Genomic DNA, 21739 nt, shown 5'->3' with positions numbered 1-21739 from the left:
GTGCTTACCGTGGGCCATACCGGCATCTCATTTCATCCTCACACCCATCTCTCCTGGCAAGAGGATTCCCAGACACCAGACATGGGTTCTCATATTTCACAGGCCCTGCTCAGTCAACCCAGATGTTAGGGTTCTCTGGAGCTGGCCCTCCTCTCTACACACTTCTTGGATGACTCTGCTGCGCCAGCATGGCCAGGGATGAACCCAAGTGGGTGGGGTGGGGGGGAGGGGGATGAAAGGATTAAGAAAAGACAGACAAGAGAATGAAAGCTGGGTCTCCGTGGGACGCTGCTCCTCTGATGGATAGCCCAGCGCCCACAAGCTGTGTATTTTATAGCAGATGCCAGAGGCAAAGTAAGGGCATGATCAAGATGTTTACAACATTCTCGTGGGTTTCAATCCTACTCAACTGCATGCACCTGGACTATATCACTCAGGCACGTGGGGCCACGTGTTGGGACCATAGGTTCAAGTTTACCACTATGGCTGTTGGCTATAATTGTGCTGAGGGTTCTGCCCTCCAAGCTGGGACTTGCACGTGGCAATGAGAGGACTGTGCCCTCTCCTAAGTCCAAGGCTTGAACCTGTCCAAAACACTGTAGCTGCTCCCCACAGAAGCCTTTATCCAGTTTCATGGCATTAAATATGAAGATAACTCCCAAATATATGTTTGCAGTGTGGACCTTTCTGAGATCCATTGATTATTTGGTATTGCCACTTGGATGTGGACAAGGCATTTATGTCCAAAATGGAACTCATCAATTCCCAACACCCCCTCAAAACCTACTCCCACTTTTACCATCTCTGTAAAAGTCACTTTGGTATCATCCCCATTTCATGGCAAATAGGGTTGAATAAATACTTATAAATGGATATAAAAATACTTTTATCTCAACACTTCTGTTGCAAAGTCTGTGAAACATTGGAATTAGAATTATCTGTATTATTCATTCTTCCAATAAATATTTCAGTGCCTATTACATGTCACTGTTCAAAGTATTGGGGTAAAGACAAAATCTCTAACCTCACAGAGCTTCCATTTTGGTGAAAGAATGTGAGTTACCAGCATTCAAGATGAGGTTAAAGACAAAACAACTCTTTAGAATTCAAATTTGTCTAGATAGCATTGAAGTCCGTACATTTAAGGACCACTTAGTCTTCATTTTGTATCTTCATTTTGTAGTTCAGTTTTGTTGGTTATGGCTTTATAAATACTCCGATAATTATATACAGCAGCAAATCAAATACCTTGTAATAAAGACTTATGGGACAAATGTTTCTATATAAAAATTCAAAAACACAGATGTATGCATACTACTGAAATAAATACAATGTGATTTATTTATATATGAGAACAAATTAACAATGAACATTTTCAGAAGTTGAAAAGGGACACCAACAGTACTAAATACATAGCCTTTTAATTTTCTTCAAATTTGGAGTTTTAATTATATAAAGATGAGTAGTCAATTATGTAACCTAAAAATATTTACTTATTAAACTATATTAACACTTTCAATAAACTATACAAAAAGATAATGAGACAAACATGTGCATTTATAGAATTGCATGTCAGTCATGCCAGATCCCTGTCAGGGAATTCCCAACACGACCTCATTCGTCTGTGAGGACACAGAGTAATTCTTGTTTAGACATACACATTCATTTACTTGTCCAGCCTGGTCAGCCCTCCACTGCTAGATGGTTTCCTTCCGCTATGAATGTGCATGTCCATTTGTCTGCTTCTTAGAGCAGACATTTACCTAAAAGAAAGTGTTACAATAATTAGTTGCTAGTTATTTATTCAGATCTGTCTGAAAAATCCAACAACCATTACATGTTATAAACCTGTTTCAGAAGATATTTTGATAATAAAAGCAAAGGATTTTTCAAGGATTAGGATAGAAATATTTTTCCAAATAATGTGGTAGGCAGCTTCTATTTTCTTAAAGACCTTCCTAAGGAGGCATTTACAAAATAAAATCCCTGTAGAATAATTTCAAATTTTAAGTTACCTTCCTCATCCACCAGCCATTGGAGGAGGACTGGGGCCACGCAGATGATTAATTCGACCCATTCTTCTGGGAGGGTTTCCTGGGGGCCTAATAAAAGAAAAAGTTAATTTCTACCGCTTAGCAGACATCTTAAATGGGTTCCTTTTAAACACTCAAATAGACCCTTTTATTTAAAATACCATTTAGGTCAGAAATTCAAACTTTGACAGGGGCCAGACATATAAAGCACATGAGGAAAGTGAGTCAGGCAAGGACTATGATGGACTGAGCAGCACTTCCTGTAAATGCCCAAATAAAGCCCAGCTCCAGTTGATTTTTGCCACATGGAAACACAAACCTAACCCCTGCTGCTTGATCTTCTGAGTTTTTCATTAGCAGCTGGAAATCTAGATTCTAAAGTGAAATCTCTAGATTTCAATATTGGCTCTCAGTTTTTATCCTCTAATTTAAGTATTTCCCATCGGATATATGATGTATATTTTAGCTTTGCCAGGTTGACTATATTATCAAATCAGAGGCAACTTAACTTATTTATAGTAATGCATTAATTTTGTGAAATAGAATTTAAACCTTTAATTTCCATTAAGTCTGTCTATCTATCTATCTATCTATCTATCTATCTATCTATCTATCAAATCAACCTAATCTAATCTGATTAAAATATACAGAAGGGTAAAAACACCTATTATCAATTTAAAAAGCTATATCCTCTTCTGAGGCAGCATGGAAACCTGGAGAGTATTATGCTAAGGGAAATAAGCCAGTTAGAGAAAGACAAGTATCACATGATCTCACTTATATGTAGAATCTAATAAACAAAACAAATTGACAAACAAAAATGATCCAGAAACATGGAAGCATGGAACAGACTGATGAATCTCAGAGGGAAAGGGGGGAAGGGTGGCAGGAAGAGATTAACCGAAGAACTTATATGGATGCATGCATAATCCATGGACAGACAATAGTGCAGTGAAGGCAAGGGGAGGGGGGGTGTAGGGGATCAATGAGGGAAGGAAGGTGGGACATCTGTAAAACTCTCAACAATAAAGATAAATTTTTTAAAAAATCAATGACTAAAAAAATAAATAAAATAAAATGAAGTGGGGGTTAAACTACCATGATCTTGAAAGTTTATTCATTTTCCCCCATTTTTCCCTTAGAGTTAAAGGTCTAAGAGATACATATATAGATATAAAAATAAGTACAAATAAAAAGCTGTACCCTCTTCCATCATCATATCTGGAATCAGATGAGTTTCCGTAGCCTCTTCCCTTTTTCACATCTTGCTGAAGCAGAGTTTTGAAACTGAAACAAGGGGCAGAAAACAACAGAAGAGCCACTTTCAGCATTATAAAATGTAGTTCATGATTTCGACTATCATCTCTAGGTAGACAGTTAGCTCCAAACCCACATTTTGAAAAGCCATCGTGACACCACCATCTAAAACGAGCACTTGTCTCAACAGTGTGCGCTATGTTCCGTGCCAAAGCCGCCCTTCCTATCTTCTTATTTGCTGATAACTCTCCCGGACAGTCATCCCAACTTCTTCCTCTACATCAGCTGTCACGGCTCAGTCTGGTTTTACAGTAATGCACACTCATTGCTAGTGCATTTCCCCCACTGACAGCCTACCTTCCATTACCTTGGGCAGGGAGGGCTAAGAGTGGTATGCCAGAGGTGCAGACCTTCTGGGAATCCATTTAAATGAACTTTTATTTATGAAGGAGGACGAATTTAACTAAGTTAAAACAGTATTTTAATAAACAATACGGAATAGATAAAATTTATAAAACTATAAAAAAGTTTTGCTCTGGGTAACTTACTTAAGTTGGAGCTGTCGCTTCCATTTCACCCTTTCTAATCTATGCTAAATGCAGCCACCAAATTAATCTTTCTAAACCATAGCAATAATCAAATTAAGTATAAAGATCACAGACTGATATTCAAACTTCTTTGCCACCTTTCCTATGTTTCTTCCAACTGGAATAACTACCTCTGATGTCCACCTCCCACAATCATGCCCACCATTCCCCCATATAATATAAAGATATTTACTGATATTAAAGTCAATGAAAGGACTATCTCCCACATCTCTGCATCCCTATCGTCCTCTATCCATGAGGCACTCAAATATATATTCAAACTTAGGATAAATAAGACTTGTTAATAATTAATGGATAATTTTCATAAAATACACAGCAGGTCAAAGACCAAAAAGTGCATTTAATTAAGAATTGCTTGAAATTATGGTGAAGTTTAAATTTGTCTCCTCTGTATTGATTCTAACCTTTAATTATTAAAAAACAAGAACAATGTCCTAGCCAGTTTTGTTCAGTGGATAGAGCGTCAACCTGCGGACTGAAAGGTCCCAGGTTCGATTCCCATCAAGGGCACATGCCCAGGTTGTGGGCTTGATCCCCAGTAGGGGGCGTGCAGGAGGCAGCTGACCAATAATTCTCTCGCATCATTGATGTTTCTATCTCTCTTTCAATCTCCCTTCCCTCTCTGAAATCAATAAAAATATATTTAAAAAAAACAAATTAAAAAACAAAAAAGCCAACTTTGTATAATAATGAATAAAATTTACACATACACACTAAAGCTGGGAATAGTAGACAGAAAGTGGGTGCTGTCATTAGCTATTAAAATGGGCAGGCCTGGCTCCAGAGCTGCAGGTTGATATGGTTACCATCAAGACTAAGGTACCGTGTCAAGCTTACCAACTCAACTAACATATTCATAGTCATAAGATTTCTGGTGGCATTTCCTTTAGTAAAGCTATTAATTTAGAAAACATTAAAAACTGCTTCAGGAAAGCTGAGCTTATTTATGATATGCAACATAATGTACCTAAGTATCAGGGCTATTAAGACTTCTACTATACTTACAACAAAACCACGAACTCAGCTATTCCCCAGAAGAAATCTGTTATCAAAGATAATCTCCATGGGGACTGACTCCTGCTGTCCAACACTTGTCCTACAGACAAGAATAAAGAAACTTTAGTTAGTACTACAAATCCCTGACAAAAGACACATTACATTTAATAAGTTAAGTAACAATCATAGATTCCGTTTTCAACTTGTCCATTATTCCAAATAGTCAACAAAAAAGAGAGGTCTGTTATACACACTATTCTAAGAAAGGATTCAGAGAAGTAACTCTCTGTGATCTAGGGGCCATTCCTTTACTATGTCAATGCTTTCCGAAAATTTGTAATTTGGGGGGATGATCAAGTATTCTCTCTCTCTCTCTCTAATTGTGGTAAAAATATACACACACAAAAATCTACCATTTGAAGTATACAATTCTATAACATCCTTCCTATATAATAAAAGCATAATATGCAAATTGACTGAACGGTGGAAGACTGGTCCCTATGACTCACACTGACCACCAGGGGGAGCACCGCTCAGCCAGAAGCCAGGCTCACAGCTGGCGAGCCCAGTGGTGGTGGCAGGAGCCTCTCCTGCCTCTGCTACAGATGGGTGGTAAGGAGTGAGGGGTCCTGGACTGCAAGAGGGATGTCCCCCTACCGGCTTAGGCCCGATCCCCAGGGGGAGCGGGCCCAAGCTGGCAGGCAGACATTCCCCAAGGGGTTCCGGACTGTGAGAGGGAACAGGCCAAGCTGAGGGACCCCACCCATCTCCACCGCAGTGCACAAATCTTGTGCACCAGGCCTCTGGTTAAGTATATTCATGTTCCTGTATAACCATCACCACCATCCATCTCCAGAACTTTTTCATTGTCTCAACTGAATCTCTGTACCCCTTAAACACTAATCTCCATTTTTCCCTTTCCCCAGCCCCTGTGAATTTTCTGTCTTTGTGAATTTGACTACTCTGGAAACCTCATGAGGGCTCACACAATATTTGTACTTTGGTGACCAGCTATTTCACTTAGCATGTCTTCAAGGCTCACCCATGTTGCAGCATATGTCAAAATTTCCTGCCTTTTTCAAGGCTGATTAATATTCCATTGTGTGTGTGTACTACATTTTGTTGATCCATTCACCTGTTGATGGACACTTGGATTGCTATTGTGAAAATGCTGCTATGAACATGGTGCACAAGTATCTGTTTATTCAAGTATTTTGAGGAAACAAATGGGTAAATGTAAACTCACATCACTTCAATTTTTCTAAACGTGTTCAAGGTACTCCTTTTCACTTGCAAAGCCTCTTGCCTGCACAAAAAGACTGTTTACACATACTCTTCCAGGTCTTAGATTCAGTTATTTCGATAAAATTTTTAGAAATCAAAGAAATCTGTGTGCTCTAAGTATTGAAGAGAATTTGACTTATTCATTAAAATGACTATTTTTCTGTTAAAAAGCTATTCATTCTAATTATAGGCTTCAGCTTTATCTTAAACAAAAGAGGATCTATTTTTTAAACCACTTGAAATGATAAAAGCTATAACCTGAAAAGTTCAGTACTCTAGAGTTTCAGACTTGCAAATCAAGAGGTCAGAATATTCTGGAAGAGCTGCCTGTCAACTACCTCTCCTCTCCATTTCCCCAAGGGCTTCTCCATGCTTTTTACTTTCTGTCCTCCTTTGGCCAGTTTACTGTCAGGTGTGTCTACCACACAGAGCTACTGAGAAAAAAGGGCCACACTTAAAGACAGAGCATGGGTGACAGGCTCTGCCTCTTACTGGCTCTGCACCGTTGGCTGATGTGACATTTTCCTTCTCTGAGAAAAAACATTCCAGGGCTAATCGTACAGAACTGTTTGGGAAGAAGTAACATGACAGTAAGAGAAATGTTTTAACTCTGAAGTGCTGATAAATACAGTCCTCCTAAGAAAATAGATCTAATTGGAACCCACCAATTCTTCCTGAGTGGTTCTAAGGAACTTATTGCAGGCACTTGCATCATTCTAGCGATTTGCACTTTCCCTTGGTTTCTGAAGGCAGAAACCTTCCCTCGGAACATCCTTAGAGGAAAATGAGTTGCGTGAATGCAAACTGGCATTTCCCAACTATACACGTGAAATAAAAGGCCTTTGTGTTATTTAAGTGGATCAAATATGATTGTGCATGCACACTAACACACCACAAACACAAAGCATCATTCAACAATGCACATATAGAAGCGGCCAGCCTTGACCACAAAGGATAAAACACAAAGTTTGCAAGTGCCCAAACGAGGATGAAGCTTTAATTTTGGCGTGTGTCCATCAACCTACCCGTTTCAAAGAGTTTTAAGTGGGAGAAAGGAGAGAGAGATTTTGAAAAGCAAAGAGATACAAAGTGCACGCACTGACTATCATCTCGGAAGATAGATGATTCAATACAGCCATCCACGAGCTCCTTGCTAAGACTGCACCTAGGCGTTCATTTCACCTGAATCCAACAGGTGGCCCAGTCCGACTGCCTCTCCTCTCCAGGCATTTTCGTTGTGACCTCACGGGATTGAAGTCTCTCTCGGATTCTCTATCCCGGGACTAACTAACTTGCTCTCCAGGGATTGGTGTTCTTCCTGCGCCTCTTGAAATCGGGCAAGAACCGCCCCGTATGGCTAGTTCCCCTCTCCCGGGAAAAAGCCCGCCCAGAGCGTCCCTCTGCTTCTCTTGGGTCAGTTACCGAAAGGCAGGCAGTGCGCCCGGTCATGGCAGGACGCGGACGCCAGCCACCTGGGTTCGAATCCGCACTGAGCCATTAGCTACCACTGTCACCCCGGACAGTGGGATCTACCTGCGCCTCAGGCGCCATCCGTAAGGTCGGGAAAGTAAAATACTAGCTTCCTAGGGCAGCTAAAAGGACGGGATGAGAGGGTAAGCCAGCGGTTCTCAACCTGTGAGTCGCGACCCCTTTGGCGGTCGAACAACCCTTTCACAGGGGTCGCCTAAGACCAACCTGCATATCAGATATTTGCATTACGATTCATAACAGTTGCAACATTACAGTTATTAAGTAGCAACAAAAACAATTTTATGGTTGGGTCACAACATGAGGAACTGTAAAGGGCCAGAAGGTTGAGAACCACTAAGCGAACAACGCTAAGACAGTGCCTGAGGCACAGGCGCTACGCAGATGGCATTAATGTTGCTATTTCTAGTTAAGGACACAGACGCCCCAGACTCAAGACCCCTTCGGCGAGACCCACAATAAAAATTAAAAAAATAAAAATCAGAGGCCCGACGAGGGCGCCCGTCCGGCCGGTAGACCACGGGGACCTCGGCCGTCGCCCACCCGCTCCCGGACGGTCTGCTGACGCGCCGCAGGCCGGTGACTCCACCTCCCGGTCCGCCCGGTCCGCCCGGCCCGCGGCGCCACGTCCCGAAGAACCGCGGGAGCGCGGGCCGCGGCGAAGGTGGGGGAAACCCCGACCCGACGCCGGCCCAGCGGCCCTTGTAGCCCGGCCCCCGCTCACCGTTCGCGATGTAGACCATCTTGATCCCCGTTCCCTCCTCCGGGCGACGGAGCGGCCTTCCCACTCCCGTCCCTCCCTCCACGCCCCGCCCCTGACGTCACAGGCACGCGGTGACGGAAGGGGAGGTGGACGAAGCCCATTGGCTGCGGAGGACACGCCCCCGACTGGCATTTTTGCCGCGTCACGCCGGCGACTTCCGGTAGAGGGAGCCCACCGGGAAGGGGGCGGATGTGACGTTAGGGGTTGATTCTGTGGGCGAGATTCTCCGTCTCCTTTTGCATCGGATCTGGCGGGGCCTCCTTGCGACGCCCGCAAAGAGAAGCTGTTTCCGGTCGTCCGAGGCCCCGCGGCGGGGAGGCAAGGTTGCGCCCTGCAGCGGGAGAAGCGCTGGCACAGAAGTTCCTGCGAGTGTTTAGGACTGTGTGCGGATGGGCGGGGACCGGGCTGCGGGGAGCTTTGTTGTGAAGCCTTTGGAAGCACACACACAGGCACCCGCTAGGTGTGTTGATTCCGTCCGTGGACGAAAAGGGGCCACGCACTAACCCTGACACGCTCCGGGGAGGCCTGCATGGCGGGCCTTGGCCTCGGACCCGAAGTAACCGCCTATGGTCTGAAACGCAAACTTACTCATTTAAAGCAAGTCCTGGCGGGCAGTCTCGTCCTGGGCCTGGGCCGCTATCTTACCTGACAAAGGTGGGTCCTTACCTTCACTGATCCTGCTGATTGTCTTTTTGCACCGAGGATAGCATTCCCTTGAAATAATCAGAGTAATTCCCTTTTCCAGACCCCTCAGGGCACAACCCCTGAACCACAGTAGGAGACCGCAGAACCCCTCACTTTACCTTGTCCCCCCCATACCATCGCCATGTGCTGTAAAGGAGCTTTTCTGTGCCCAGCAATGTCAAAGAAATATGTGTCTCTCCATTTTACTTTTTATCCAATTCCAGAGATCCCCCTCCCCCACCCTGCCTTTGCGTTCTCCATACCCACCAGTGGGTTTCATGTACCTCCCCTTGTGGCTTTCCTTTGATTGTAATGTGTAAACGAAGCAGTAAAGCTGCTGTTCCCCAGAGCATTTTCTCCATCTGCTGAGATTTTTGTATCCCAGCAATTGTCATCAGTTTGACTCAAATAAACTGGTAAAATTTTTCTACAGGTTTGGATGATTCTTATGTTGAGGCATTTTAAAGCAGTGTTTTTGTTCTTGGGACACCAGAAGTAGCTGGTGTTTTTTTTATCAGCACTTATTGGCACAGGCCAGTAAGCCAGGACAAGAGGAATAGGGAAACTGAGACAGCTGAACAAACTAGCAGAGCAATTCACAGCAGATACAGTAGGTCACGTCCCTAGAAATAACATCGAGGCTCAGGGCCGGAAAAGCAGCAAAACCAGGTGGGCGACACCAGGACCAGCTGTGATGACCGGTGACCCCCTGCCCTGACACTGACCAGTCAGTGAAGACCAAGGCCCTGGAGGAGCACACCTAGCAAACGGATGAAAATTCTGCTAAAACCCTCTCCTGAGACCTCCGCTAACTTTCCCACCTTCCAGAAGGAAATAAAGCCTCAACACAGAGGACCCAGGGTGTGCTCTCCCTCGCCTTTTCCCCTCTACTTCTTCCCCCACAGGCATGCATCACCTAACTCCCACAGGAACCCTCGAGGCTTGCAACCTGGGGAATACAGGTCAGCGGCAGCTCTGCAGGCTAGTCCCCTAAACCTGACCCCAAGGCTCTCTTCTCTGACTTCCCAGAGAGCTAGGGCAGCCCAGCCTAGGCTCTCCTGTTGCTTCTTCTATGTTAAGCCCTTTCTTGTTTTATGTCCCTGAAAGAATAAAAGAATGTTACAAACTGCACAGGCCCAGCTGCCAGGCCTAGCTGCCTGTTTTATCTCAACTCCCCAGGTTTCTCACGCTAGAGATAGGAACGGAAGGGAATGACGCCCTCCCCAAGGCTATTACAGGAGATAGCCCCAACAAAGGATGGGTTGAGTAAACCCAGCTTCAATCAACCTTGAGAGGAACAGACTGTAAGGAGTGCCTTATCCCTATCAAGACACAAACCAGACCCTTTTGGCCTCTTACCCTCCTGCATGCAACCCCTCCCTGATGTGTGATTTTAGCATATAATTAGCTGAAAAACCCCTTGCTGGGCGCACAACTCCTCTGCTCTTGTGTGAGTACGGGTTGGGCCCCAGCGCGCTGGAATAAAGAATAAAGCCTCTTGCGTTTTGCATCAAGTGACGTCTCCTGCGGTTGATTGGGGTCGCCGTCGATCTGTGGGACAGAGTGAGGGTCCCGCTTCGGGGGCCTCACATTTGGGGGCTCGTCCGGGATTAGACGACCACCCCTCATCCGCGGAGCCGACCTTGGAGGTAAGAAGGGGTACCCCGAGTTGTTTGTCTCTGTCTTGTGTTTGTCAAGTGGTCTGGATTTGAGTGCGCGCTTTCGGTTTGGCAGCCGTTCGGCAACTCGTGAGAGTGGCCGAACAGTGGTCGGTAGACGTGCCTGGAGGACCACAGGTTGCAGCCCTGGGGGACGCCCCAAGGGTAGAGGAGGAGTCAAGGGACGCCTTGAGCCCCCATTTGGTGGGGTGTAAAAGCCCCCATTTGCTTTGTTTTCAGTTTTTCTTCCGCGGGGTCGGAAGGCTGTTTTTAGGTGTCTTTGTTTGTTTGGTGTCTGTGTTCTTTTGTTTGATTTTGTGGACTCACTGGACGGACGCTATGGGACAGACTCAAACTACTCCTTTAAGCATTATGGTCATTTTAAAGTCAAGGGCTGGGTCAAACCTGCTTGCCAGCCTCAGGTGTGGTTTTCCAGAACTGCTGAGAACTTGGGACCTTGAAGCTTAAAAATGTTACTGATTGAGAAAAACTGTGTGTTGTGGTAGCTAAATGCCTTTGCTGAATGAATGTCTGGTCAAAGTGTGCATGTGTGGAGGGAGGGGGCCTGCCCTCTCCTCTCCTTTGTGTGGCTCCACAACTTTGGTCAGACGGGTACCTGAGAAAAAATCTAGGAGGGAGAGCAGCTGAGGAAATGGTTAATACAGCTGTCGGCAGGGAAAGCAGACCAGAAGTTTTGTTGATTTTTACTTATCTGCTGGACTCAAGGCCGCAAGCTGCTAAGCTCAGTAAGTTTCTCTCTGCCCCGTTTTGTTCTCTTTAACCCTTCCAAGACTAAATTAGACGAATACAGTATACTTGAAATTGCATAAGGAAGGAAGCACCTGGTCTTAGTAATCTAAGAAATACTGGCTGTTTACTTTATGGTAATCATTCAAGGATTGAGGTTTCTAAGAATAAGGAATTACTGAGTAGAAGGTCTGAGGCATGGTTATGCATTTTTTAAGGACATAGAAAGTAGGTTTAAAGGCTAATTTGAAAGTATAAAATTTAAAAAGGTTGTGTATGTGATAAGAAGGAGAAGAGAAATGTTGAAAGAAAATTAATCAAATGATACAGGCCAGTAGGTCAGAAAGAATAAATAACTTACATTCTGCCTCCCTAAACAGAGGGTAAATAGTTATGCCAAAGTACTTAGGAAGAATGATAAAAGAAATCTAACAGTTACAAGGAAAATCAGAAGATCTTAAGGCAGGTCAGTGGCTTTTTCTCCTTATGTAATTCCTCCGAAATTTGGCAATGCTTAATAAGTCATGGCAATACATTTCTTTGCATAAATTCAATAAGACCAGTTTCCAGTAGTGGTTTTATTTAATGAAAACTTTGACTGGAGTATCATGTTTTAAAGAAACCTGTCTGAGCTCTGAAGTCTTGAGGCCAAAAAAAGGTGCCACAGGAAAAGCCTGGTATCCTGCTTGGGAGCCCTGAAGATGGCTGGCGCTGGAGCGTCAGGCCCATGCCCTACCATCACTGGCGGTTGGTAAGAGTAGAAGGGGAGCAATAAGGATGCCTCTGCATCCCTGCGAAACCCCCACACACTCTGGGCCGCAACGAGTAGGAGGGCTACTGAGATGGGCCTTAAAGCCTAGAGCGTGGGCTCAGGTGGAGTTGCTACAGGTGAGGAATTCACCTAACTCAGCAGATACTGCAGGCAGGCCTGATGGCATCTGGATGGCTTGGCTTCCTGGCCCTACGGGGCACATTAAGATTCAATCATGAAATTCCAGCACAGGTAGTCAGTTACCATTCTTGTTGTATTTATGCAAACATCAGGCCAAATTGAATACAGTAGATAAATTGATCTTGATTTGGCTTTTGGATAGCCATAGAGGAGTTTTAAGGAGAAAAATCCTATTTCAACAGAGGTTATTAAAACTGAAATGTTTTCTTTCCCTCCCACCAGACCATTTGTTACAGTTTGTCTCTGCCAGGTCACAAGCCCACCTCCTTCTGTGCCCAGGCCTCATCGTCCCTCTGACAGATAGCAAGGATCTCTTGGCTCTGAGAGAAACTTCTGTCCCTCCTCAGCACGAAGCAGCTACAGAAGAGAATTCAACGCCCATTTTCCCTGAAAGAATTCAGAGCCAGGATCCTTGAGGTAATATAATAAGCAGTTAGACAGACATGAGCAGAGCAAGGACGATGGGTCAACTGGCACTGACTCCCCAGAAGCAGGAGGGAACTAGGCTGCAGACAAAGCAGCCCAGGAGGCTGCCCTAAAACCAGTGGGGCCTTTACAGATTCTAGTGACTCTTCCAGACCCTGTACTACTCATCTCACCAGTTTACTCAAGTTCTTTCAGGTTTTACAGTCTACCCAGCAAGCAGACCAGAAGCACGTCCAAGATGATCTGCCTGTATCCGGTTCATCCCTTCCAACCTGGTGACACTGTTTGGGTAAAGAAATTTGCCACCCAAGGACTGAAAGGACCACCCCCACGGTGGTCAGGTCGACGGGATCCCGACTTGGCTTCATCACACCTGGCTTAAGACAGCCCAGGCAAAATAAAGAAGTCTAGGACTCAGTGGACCCTCATATCCACCCTTATGGGTCCTCTTATTATATTGCTTTTAATTCTTACTTTTGGGCCCTGTATCTTAAACCGACTGGTCACCTTTATCAGAGAAGGAATAAGTGCTGTGCAGGTACTAGTGCTCAGGCAGCAATACCAGTCTCTCCGCCAGAGAGATAGTTTCGAAGAGGAATGTCTAGAGACAGAAGTTCCATGATTAGAACTTACCAAAAAGCAAATGGGGGAATGAAAGAATAAAAGAATGTTACAAACTGCACAGGCCCAGCTGCCAGGCCTAGCTGCCTGTTTTATCTCAACTCCCCAGGTTTCTCACGCTAGAGATAGGAACGGAAGGGAATGACGCCCTCCCCAAGGCTATTACAGGAGATAGCCCCAACAAAGGATGGGTTGAGTAAACCCAGCTTCAATCAACCTTGAGAGGAACAGACTGTAAGGAGTGCCTTATCCCTATCAAGACACAAACCAGACCCTTTTGGCCTCTTACCCTCCTGCATGCAACCCCTCCCTGATGTGTGATTTTAGCATATAATTAGCTGAAAAACCCCTTGCTGGGCGCACAACTCCTCTGCTCTTGTGTGAGTACGGGTTGGGCCCCAGCGCGCTGGAATAAAGAATAAAGCCTCTTGCGTTTTGCATCAAGTGACGTCTCCTGCGGTTGATTGGGGTCGCCGTCGATCTGTGGGACAGAGTGAGGGTCCCGCTTCGGGGGCCTCACATCCCCAGCTTTAATAAATGTTCCTCATAGTGATCTGGACTCATGTTGTGAAACTTCCTGCACGAAGTCAAGAACCCACACACTACCGGCCGGCCCTAGGCAGACCCGACAAGGGCCAGGTCTCCTTTCCGGTAACATTGTGAGGCAACTGAAAAATACTCTAGACCTCTGCTTATTCCTTATCGATAGCTCCTGCATGCCAGCATTGCAGAGGTGACAGGAATAAGAAACTATGTCTCAGTCATTCATTCAGTACGGACCACATACTATGTGCTGCTGTGTGTGTACACCCCTGCACCATCCACTGGGTTACTTTCTGTTCCCTGGGTGTGGCGAGCTCGTTGCTATCTCAAGGCCTTTGTACTTTGTATTTTGTGTGTGTGTGTGTGTGTGTGTGTGTGTGTGTGTGTGTAGTCCTCTTAATGGCTGCTTGCATTCTTTTTTTTTTTTTTCTCCAGTTCTCATCATGTCTCATCTCAGAAAAGTTCCTAAATCACCTTATCTAAAATGTAAATGAAAATTACATTTCGGAAGTTATATTTTGCACTTATAACAATGTTGGAAAGAGGAAGGGGACTTCTGGGTGCCAAGGTTTAATTTCCTAATGAACTCCCTCTAGCCTCTCTCACTCCCTTCCATGCTATATTTAGCTGCTTATTTGATGCATCTTGCCACTTGCCTGCTGACAAACTTTGTTTCTCCCCACTACCTGAGAAATGGCACCCAGACTCTGCGGTGACCCGCACCTTGGAGAGGGTCCGACGGGTAGAGGTGGCGTGGGACTAAATACAAGAGACCACGAGACGGGGTTGGGAGGACTGGCACAAGGCACCAGCAACTTTATTTTTTACACACACTGTTTTATAGCTAAACTGTAGCTGGTCATGCTTCATAGATCACTGTTAGGGCCTGGCCTGTTCATAGGGAAGTAACAGATTGTTACAGGCTGGGCAAGACTGGGCAAGCTTTGTCTAGATCTATCTATGTTTGACAGTTACTATGGCAATCAGGTTACGGTTACTATGACAATCAGGTTATGCTAGCTTAACTACACTTTTAGCCACAGAGGTCATGCCTCGGTCAAGCCTTGTCTAGTTCCACTTTGCTGCAAACTCTAATAAAGCCTTAAACCTTTCCTGAGCTTTGACCTTAAAACCTTCCAGGATTGACATAGGGTAGAGTCCAGGGCTTTGCCATGTCCTCTGGTCAGCTTAGACTTTGCCAGCAGCATGACGGTCCCCAACATCTCCCCCTTCTTTGTTTTTTAGTCGAAGCTCATGGATGGAGGTCTGGATAGCTCGCAAGCTGGCTCCGAGGATTCGGATGCCGACTGGCAAGAAACAAAGAATAATTAATATCACACCAATTGTCATTGCAGCACTCCATAGTAGAGACAAACCATGAAAATGAGAAAACCACCCTTTAAGGGTGTCAAAGATTTGCTTGGCCATTTTTGAGGGTGGAAGCAAAGGAGACTCAGAACTAGATATAGCCATAATTTCTTTATGTAATTTAGCAATGTCTAAGGACATATTAGTATGTTGCCAAATTTCCATTAAATGCATGCGGACTTGCTCCCAAGACCAAGCTGATATATTGTAACGCTTGGGAGTCACGCAAATGTTGTCAAACTCAGCATGACACGAGAGGCTAGACCTGATTTTCAGGGCTTCTAACTGATCTCCCAAAAGGAGAATGGTCTGTTCTAGGACATCAAGACGCTGCTCAAGCTTCCTATCAATTTTCTCCTGTGCTCCCAGCGCAACGCTAATATTTTTAGCCAATTGATCCACATACTGAGCTGTATGGACTTCCTGCGTTAGGGCAATAGCTGCAGTGGTGGCCGTGGCCACTATTGTCACCAAAGCAACTATCCCTGCTATCAACATACCAATGAATCTCTTAGGCCTGTCTAAAAGTCCATGCAACTGCTTCAGAACTTCCAACCCTGTATGCTGATACCACTTCCCAGTCACATTCACAGGTATCATTACAAAGGCAGGTTGGTGCAAGAGCATAACATCAAATGGTCCCACCTCAGTGGAGATACAGTTAGTAAGGTTACAACCCGAACAGGTGATCTCAAACCCTTGATCCCCATGCACAATAGATCAGGGGTCCTCGTCAGCCCCTTGTCGTCCACCATCTGGAGGGCCTCCATGGTCAATCTCTTCACCTGCCCCCATGTCATCAGGGCGGCTCGGCGAGTTCCCTGGGTCGTAGGGCGGCGGCGCCTCATACGATGACGGTGTAGGCTGAGATTCCTGAGTCCCCCGGCAAGTGACTTCACCTCGTCGTCCGGGGGTGTTGCCATCCTCGGATGTGAGGCTGGTGGACTCAGAGTCCACCTGTCGGACAAGCCGGGCGGGAAGCCATCGTGGGGCGGATTCATCCCTAGGAAAAACACAAACACTCCCCCGGGCCCAAATCAAAACCGGATCGGGTCCCCTCCACTTCAGGGTAGCCGGGTCTTTCCACCGTACCAGGCCCCGGGCGGAGTCTCGCCACTGCCCCAGTGACGCTCAGCTGCTGATCTATGCTGCTTGTCCAAATTTAAAAAATTAAGTGTAAAGAGAGAGTGTGACAGGATGTTATGGGGAGTTAACAGGAAACCCCCTGGCTCCCCCTTTTTTGTTTTTTCAAATTGAGCTTTCAGAGTCCTATGTGCTCTTTCTACTATTCCCTGACCTTGGGGGTTGTAAGGAATTCCTGTTAAATGGGTGATCTTGTACTGTAAACAGAATTGTTGAAATCCTTTACTGGTGTAAGCTGGTCCATTGTCTGTTTTTAAAATCTTGGGTACACCTAAAACTACAAAAGCAGCTAGACAGACAGCAACAACATGCTTGGTCGCTTCCCCCGTCTGTAACCTTGCGAAAAGAAATCCTGAATATAAATCTACAATAACATGAATATACCGCAAGGTTCCAAATGGGTGATAATGGGTGACGTCCATCTGCCACATGTGCCCAGGCTGCAACCCTCGTGGGTTGACCCCTTCAGACCGTGGGACATGGTTAATGTCCCCACAGGTGGCACACTGTCTGACTATCTGTCTGGCTTGCTCTCTCTTAAGACCAAATTGTTTTCTTAATGCTAGACTATTTTGGTGGAAATATTTGTGGGAAGCTTGTGCTTCCTCAAAAGCTCCTAATACTTGTCTGATAGCTTCATCAGCCTTATTATTACCTTCAGCTAATGGACCAGGAAGGCCAGAATGAGCTCTAATGTGACCTATAAAACAAGGATATCTTTTTTTTCTAATTAAGTCTTGAATAGATAATAAAAGTTCTATGACTTCTGAATGATCTCCTGCATGAAGGACAGCTGTTTCCAAGCGAGGCACTACTGTAGCTACGTAGCGACTGTCAGTAAACAGATTAAAGCCAGTGTCAGGTAAAGCAAGGAAAGCTGCATTGACTGCTGCGAGTTCGGTTCGTTGAGCCGATCTAAAATTGGTCTGAAAGACAATAGGTTGGTTATTTAGAACATAGACAGCTTTTCCATTACTGGATCCATCTGTAAAGACTGTGGGAACCCCTTTTATGGGGGAAGATTTGACTATGGATTCAAAAACAATTGGATTTTTAGTCCAAAAATCTAATAACTTAGAAGCAGGATAATGATGTCCTAATTGTCCCGAAAATTTTGCTAAGGAAAGTCCCCATTCTTTTGATGTTTGGTAAAGCCATGCAATCTGGTCTGCCTTGTAGGGCAGCACTATAAGTGCTGGCTCTACTCCAAAGAGCTGCTTGGACCTTTGCCTGCCCATACGTATCAGGGTGGCAACAGCCTCATAATAGGTAGTAATTACCCGCTTGCGTGTGGAAGGCAAATGGAGCCATTCAAGGGGGCCATCCTGCCAAAAAAGGCCTGTTGGTAAGAAGGGAGTAGAGAGAATAACTCCAAGTCTTGTTATAATCTATCCTGTCAAGAAATTGAGTGGCAATTATGTCCTCTACTCGTTGCAGAACAGCCTTTGCCTCAGGAGTTAATTCCCGAGGAGAAGTTGGATCTGGATCCCCTTTTAAAATCTCAAAGAGGGGTTTAATTTCTCCTGTTGTTAATCTTAAAGAAGGTCGGATCCAGTTAATATCTCCTAGTAGTTTTTGCCAATCATTTAAAGTCTGTAAATGCTCTGTTCTAATTGAAGTTTTTTGTCTTTTGATTTTCTGGCCATCTATTATTTGTCCTAGATATTGGTAGGGTGATTTAGACTGAATCTTTTCTTCTGCTATTTTAAGGCCTTGATTTTCAAGCCCTTGCTGAGCATGCTTGAATACTTTAGCTAATAACTCAGGACTAGAGGCTGCAAACAAAATGTCATCCATGTAATGTATTATATAAGCTTCTGGGAAGTTTTCTCTGGTCTTAGCTAATCCTTCTGCTACAAATTTTTGACATAAAGTAGGACTATTAGCCATGCCCTGTGGCAAGACTTTCCAATGATATCTCTTCATAGGCTCTGTCAAATTAATAGATGGAACAGAGAAAGCAAAACGTTGACAGTCTTGTGGAGCCAGTGGAATAGTATAAAAGCAATCTTTGAGATCAATAATTAATAAGCAATAATCACGAGGAATTGCCACAGGTGACGGCAATCCAGGCTGTAAAGGACCCATCACCTGCATGGTCTTATTGACCCCTCTCAAATCTTGTAATAACCTCCATTTTCCTGACTTCTTTTTTATAACAAAAATTGGACTATTCCAAGGGCTGTTAGAAGGCTCAATATGACCTAATTGGAGTTGTTCCTGCACCAACTCATTTGCAGCCTGTATCTTTTCTTTGGTAAGGGGCCACTGCTCTATCCAGACAGGATTGTTATTTAACCATTCTATTGGATCTGCTGTCTTGGATGCAGGAAAGAGAGCAGCCCCTACAAAAAAGGCAATTGATCTTGGGTGAACATCATCATCCCCATCTGTTGCAGGATGTCTCGACCCCAAAGATTCGCAGGAATCTTTGGAAGAACATATGGTTGAATTTCTCCTGAATGCCCTTCATCATCTCTCCATTTAAGTGGCAAGGTGCTTCTCAAAGGACTATTTGTTTGCCCTATACCCTGTAATTCTGTGACCGCCACAGTGACTGGCCAATTCTTAGGCCAATAATCCAGGCTGATTACTGAGACATCTGCTCCTGTGTCTAGAATGCCTCGAAAAGCTTTTCCATTCAGAGTCAAGGTTTTCAAGGGACGATCATGAGAAATAGACTGTACCCAGAAAGCAGCATCGGAAGAACCGAAACTTCCAGTTCCTCTCTTTGGTTGTAATGCTCTACCTACTTTTACCAAGGGCAGCAAGACTAATTGAGCTATTCTATCTTTGGGCTGAATAGTAATAATATTTTTTGGCGCAGAACACATCACTTTAATTTCTCCCTGAAAATCATTGTCTATCACTCCTGGCAGTACTTGGAGACCTTTCATGGTTAAAGAACTGCGCCCTAATAAAATTCCCACAGTCCCTTCTGGTAGAGGGCCAAATACACCAGTAGGAATAGCCTGCGGGGCGAGTTCAGGGGTGAGAACTACAAATTTAGTAGAGCTTAAATCCAATCCTGCGCTTCCCTCAGTGGCCCGTCGTAGGTCTTTGACCCTGACCTTTGATTCATCTGCATAATCTCCTGATCGGTCAATGGCTGTCGGCCTTGCTGCAGCATGGAAACTGCCCCTATTGTCTGCCGGGCCGGGGCTTGGCCCCTTTTGAAGTTTCCCTGCAACGGATTTCCATCCTTATCAGTTTTCGATCTACAATCATTAGCCCAATGTTTTCCCCTCTTGCACTTTGGGCAAAGCCCTGGGGATTTTTTGTTGTTTCCATTATTATTACTCTGCCCCTTTTTCCGACACTCCTTTTTCATATGTCCCTTCTGTCCACAGCCAAAACAAGTCATCCCTTGGCTACTAGTTTGCCTGACGATGCCCTCTATAGTTGTTTCCTTGAGAGCAGCCGCAAGTGCAACCCCTTGCAAATAAGAAGAACCAACATCGGCGCAAAGGCGTATATAGTCCTCAAGGGTTCCTTTTCTGTAATAAGGCCTAAGAATAGTCTGACAGGCTGTATTAGCATTTTCAAAAGCAAGCTGCTTAACTAGCAGAGTTCCTGCTTCTCCATCAGCAACAACTCTGCCCACTGCTTGCAATAATCTAGAAACAAAATCTTGATATCTCTCATCAGGTCCCTGCACAATCTTAGAGAGTTCCTCTGTCCTTCTCCCCGAAGGGAGTTTTTTCCATGCCTTTAAAACACAAGAATTTATTTGAATATAAACCTCAGCTGGGTAGCGTATCTGCACATCAGTTCCAGCAAAATTACCTTCTCCCAGTAACATTTCTAAACCCCAATTCTGCTGAGGATTCTGGCCCGATAGATGGTTCCTACGAGCCTGTTCTCGAGCATGTTCTTGAAATTCTGATTTCCATAGTAAATAATCTCCCCCAGAGAGACAAGCTCTGGTTAAAGTTCTCCAGTCATTAGGAGTAGTGGCTTGGTCAACTAAACTTTCTAATATGCTAACAGTAAAAGGAGCCGTAGCTCCATACTGCGCACATGCCACTTTTAGGTCTTTTAAAGTTTTTAGGGGGAATGGAATATGTTCACGAACTGTTTGACCTGGATTGTTAGGATCAGGCACCTCCTGGACAGGGAAGGCTAAGTTAATGCCCTCTATGTCCTCATCTCCTCGCTCCCGGGCCCTGAACAGAGCCTCTTCTAATGGAGAGCGAGTAGCTGACGGAGCTGTCCCTAAAAGAGGGGGTGGGGGAGGCTGAGGAGGAGCTGCTGGCCCCTCTCCTTCATGCTCATGCTTCCTTTTACTCTTTCGTAGTTTTTTCTGAATCTCATCCAATACTGTTCTCACCTGCTCAATACTATCTTTTGTTATGAAGGTCTCTTCCTCATCACCCTTCTCCGGGAAGTCATACAAATGATCTTCCTTAGGAGTGGGGAACTGCTCATTATCTTCCCTGGGCCGCTGAGGTCTCCTGTGAGAAGGCCCCGTCAGCGAATCCAGAGACCGAGAACGACATATGGACTCTGGCACAGACCCCAAGCTGTCCCTTACCAAACCCCAGATGGAAAATGCATCCAACGGAGTATGGGTCGGATTTCCAGCATGAAAGTCCTTAAGCCGTTGCCCTACTCGCTCCCAGGTCTCTGGGCCGACAGTACCCTCCTCAGGGAACCAGGGACACTGCTCATGAACAAACTTTAAAAACCTCTCTACTTGAGCAGCTGAGACTTTCACTCCTCTACTAACTAACATTGACTTTAACATCTGAGCATAAAGCAGCCTTTCTCTGGACTCAGATTGCCCCATTTTTACTCCCAATTAATAAGAATTAAATTTCCCCAGGATAACTCACTTAACACTGAGACTTCTGACTTCGCCGGCAACTCTGGGGTCCTCACGAAGCCCACCTTCAGGTCCCTGTTCGGGCGCCAATCTGCGGTGACCCGCACCTTGGAGAGGGTCCGACGGGTAGAGGTGGCGTGGGACTAAATACAAGAGACCACGAGACGGGGTTGGGAGGACTGGCACAAGGCACCAGCAACTTTATTTTTTACACACACTGTTTTATAGCTAAACTGTAGCTGGTCATGCTTCATAGATCACTGTTAGGGCCTGGCCTGTTCATAGGGAAGTAACAGATTGTTACAGGCTGGGCAAGACTGGGCAAGCTTTGTCTAGATCTATC

General features: G+C 45.1%; 1 protein-coding gene and 1 pseudogene across 1 annotated transcript; both read right to left on the bottom strand.

Annotated features, from left to right (window-relative positions):
* Positions 1-2011: 2011 nt before the first annotated feature.
* On the bottom strand, positions 2012-8543 carry SELENOK (selenoprotein K). Its single transcript, XM_059663269.1, has 4 exons — positions 8391-8543; positions 4904-4994; positions 3237-3320; positions 2012-2102 (listed from the first exon to the last, which is right to left on the bottom strand). The coding sequence occupies exons 1-4, from the start codon at positions 8407-8409 to the stop codon at positions 2012-2014; spliced, it is 285 nt and encodes a 94-aa protein (XP_059519252.1). The 5' UTR covers positions 8410-8543.
* A 6547-nt stretch (positions 8544-15090) lies between these two features.
* Positions 15091-21739, bottom strand: part of LOC132215396 (uncharacterized) — a 38679-nt pseudogene continuing 32030 nt past the window's right edge.

The sequence above is a fragment of the Myotis daubentonii genome, chromosome 14, assembly GCF_963259705.1.
Source record: "Myotis daubentonii chromosome 14, mMyoDau2.1, whole genome shotgun sequence".
In the NCBI taxonomy this organism is placed as follows: Eukaryota; Metazoa; Chordata; class Mammalia; order Chiroptera; family Vespertilionidae; genus Myotis; species Myotis daubentonii.
This window is presented reverse-complemented; position numbering and strand designations above follow the sequence as displayed.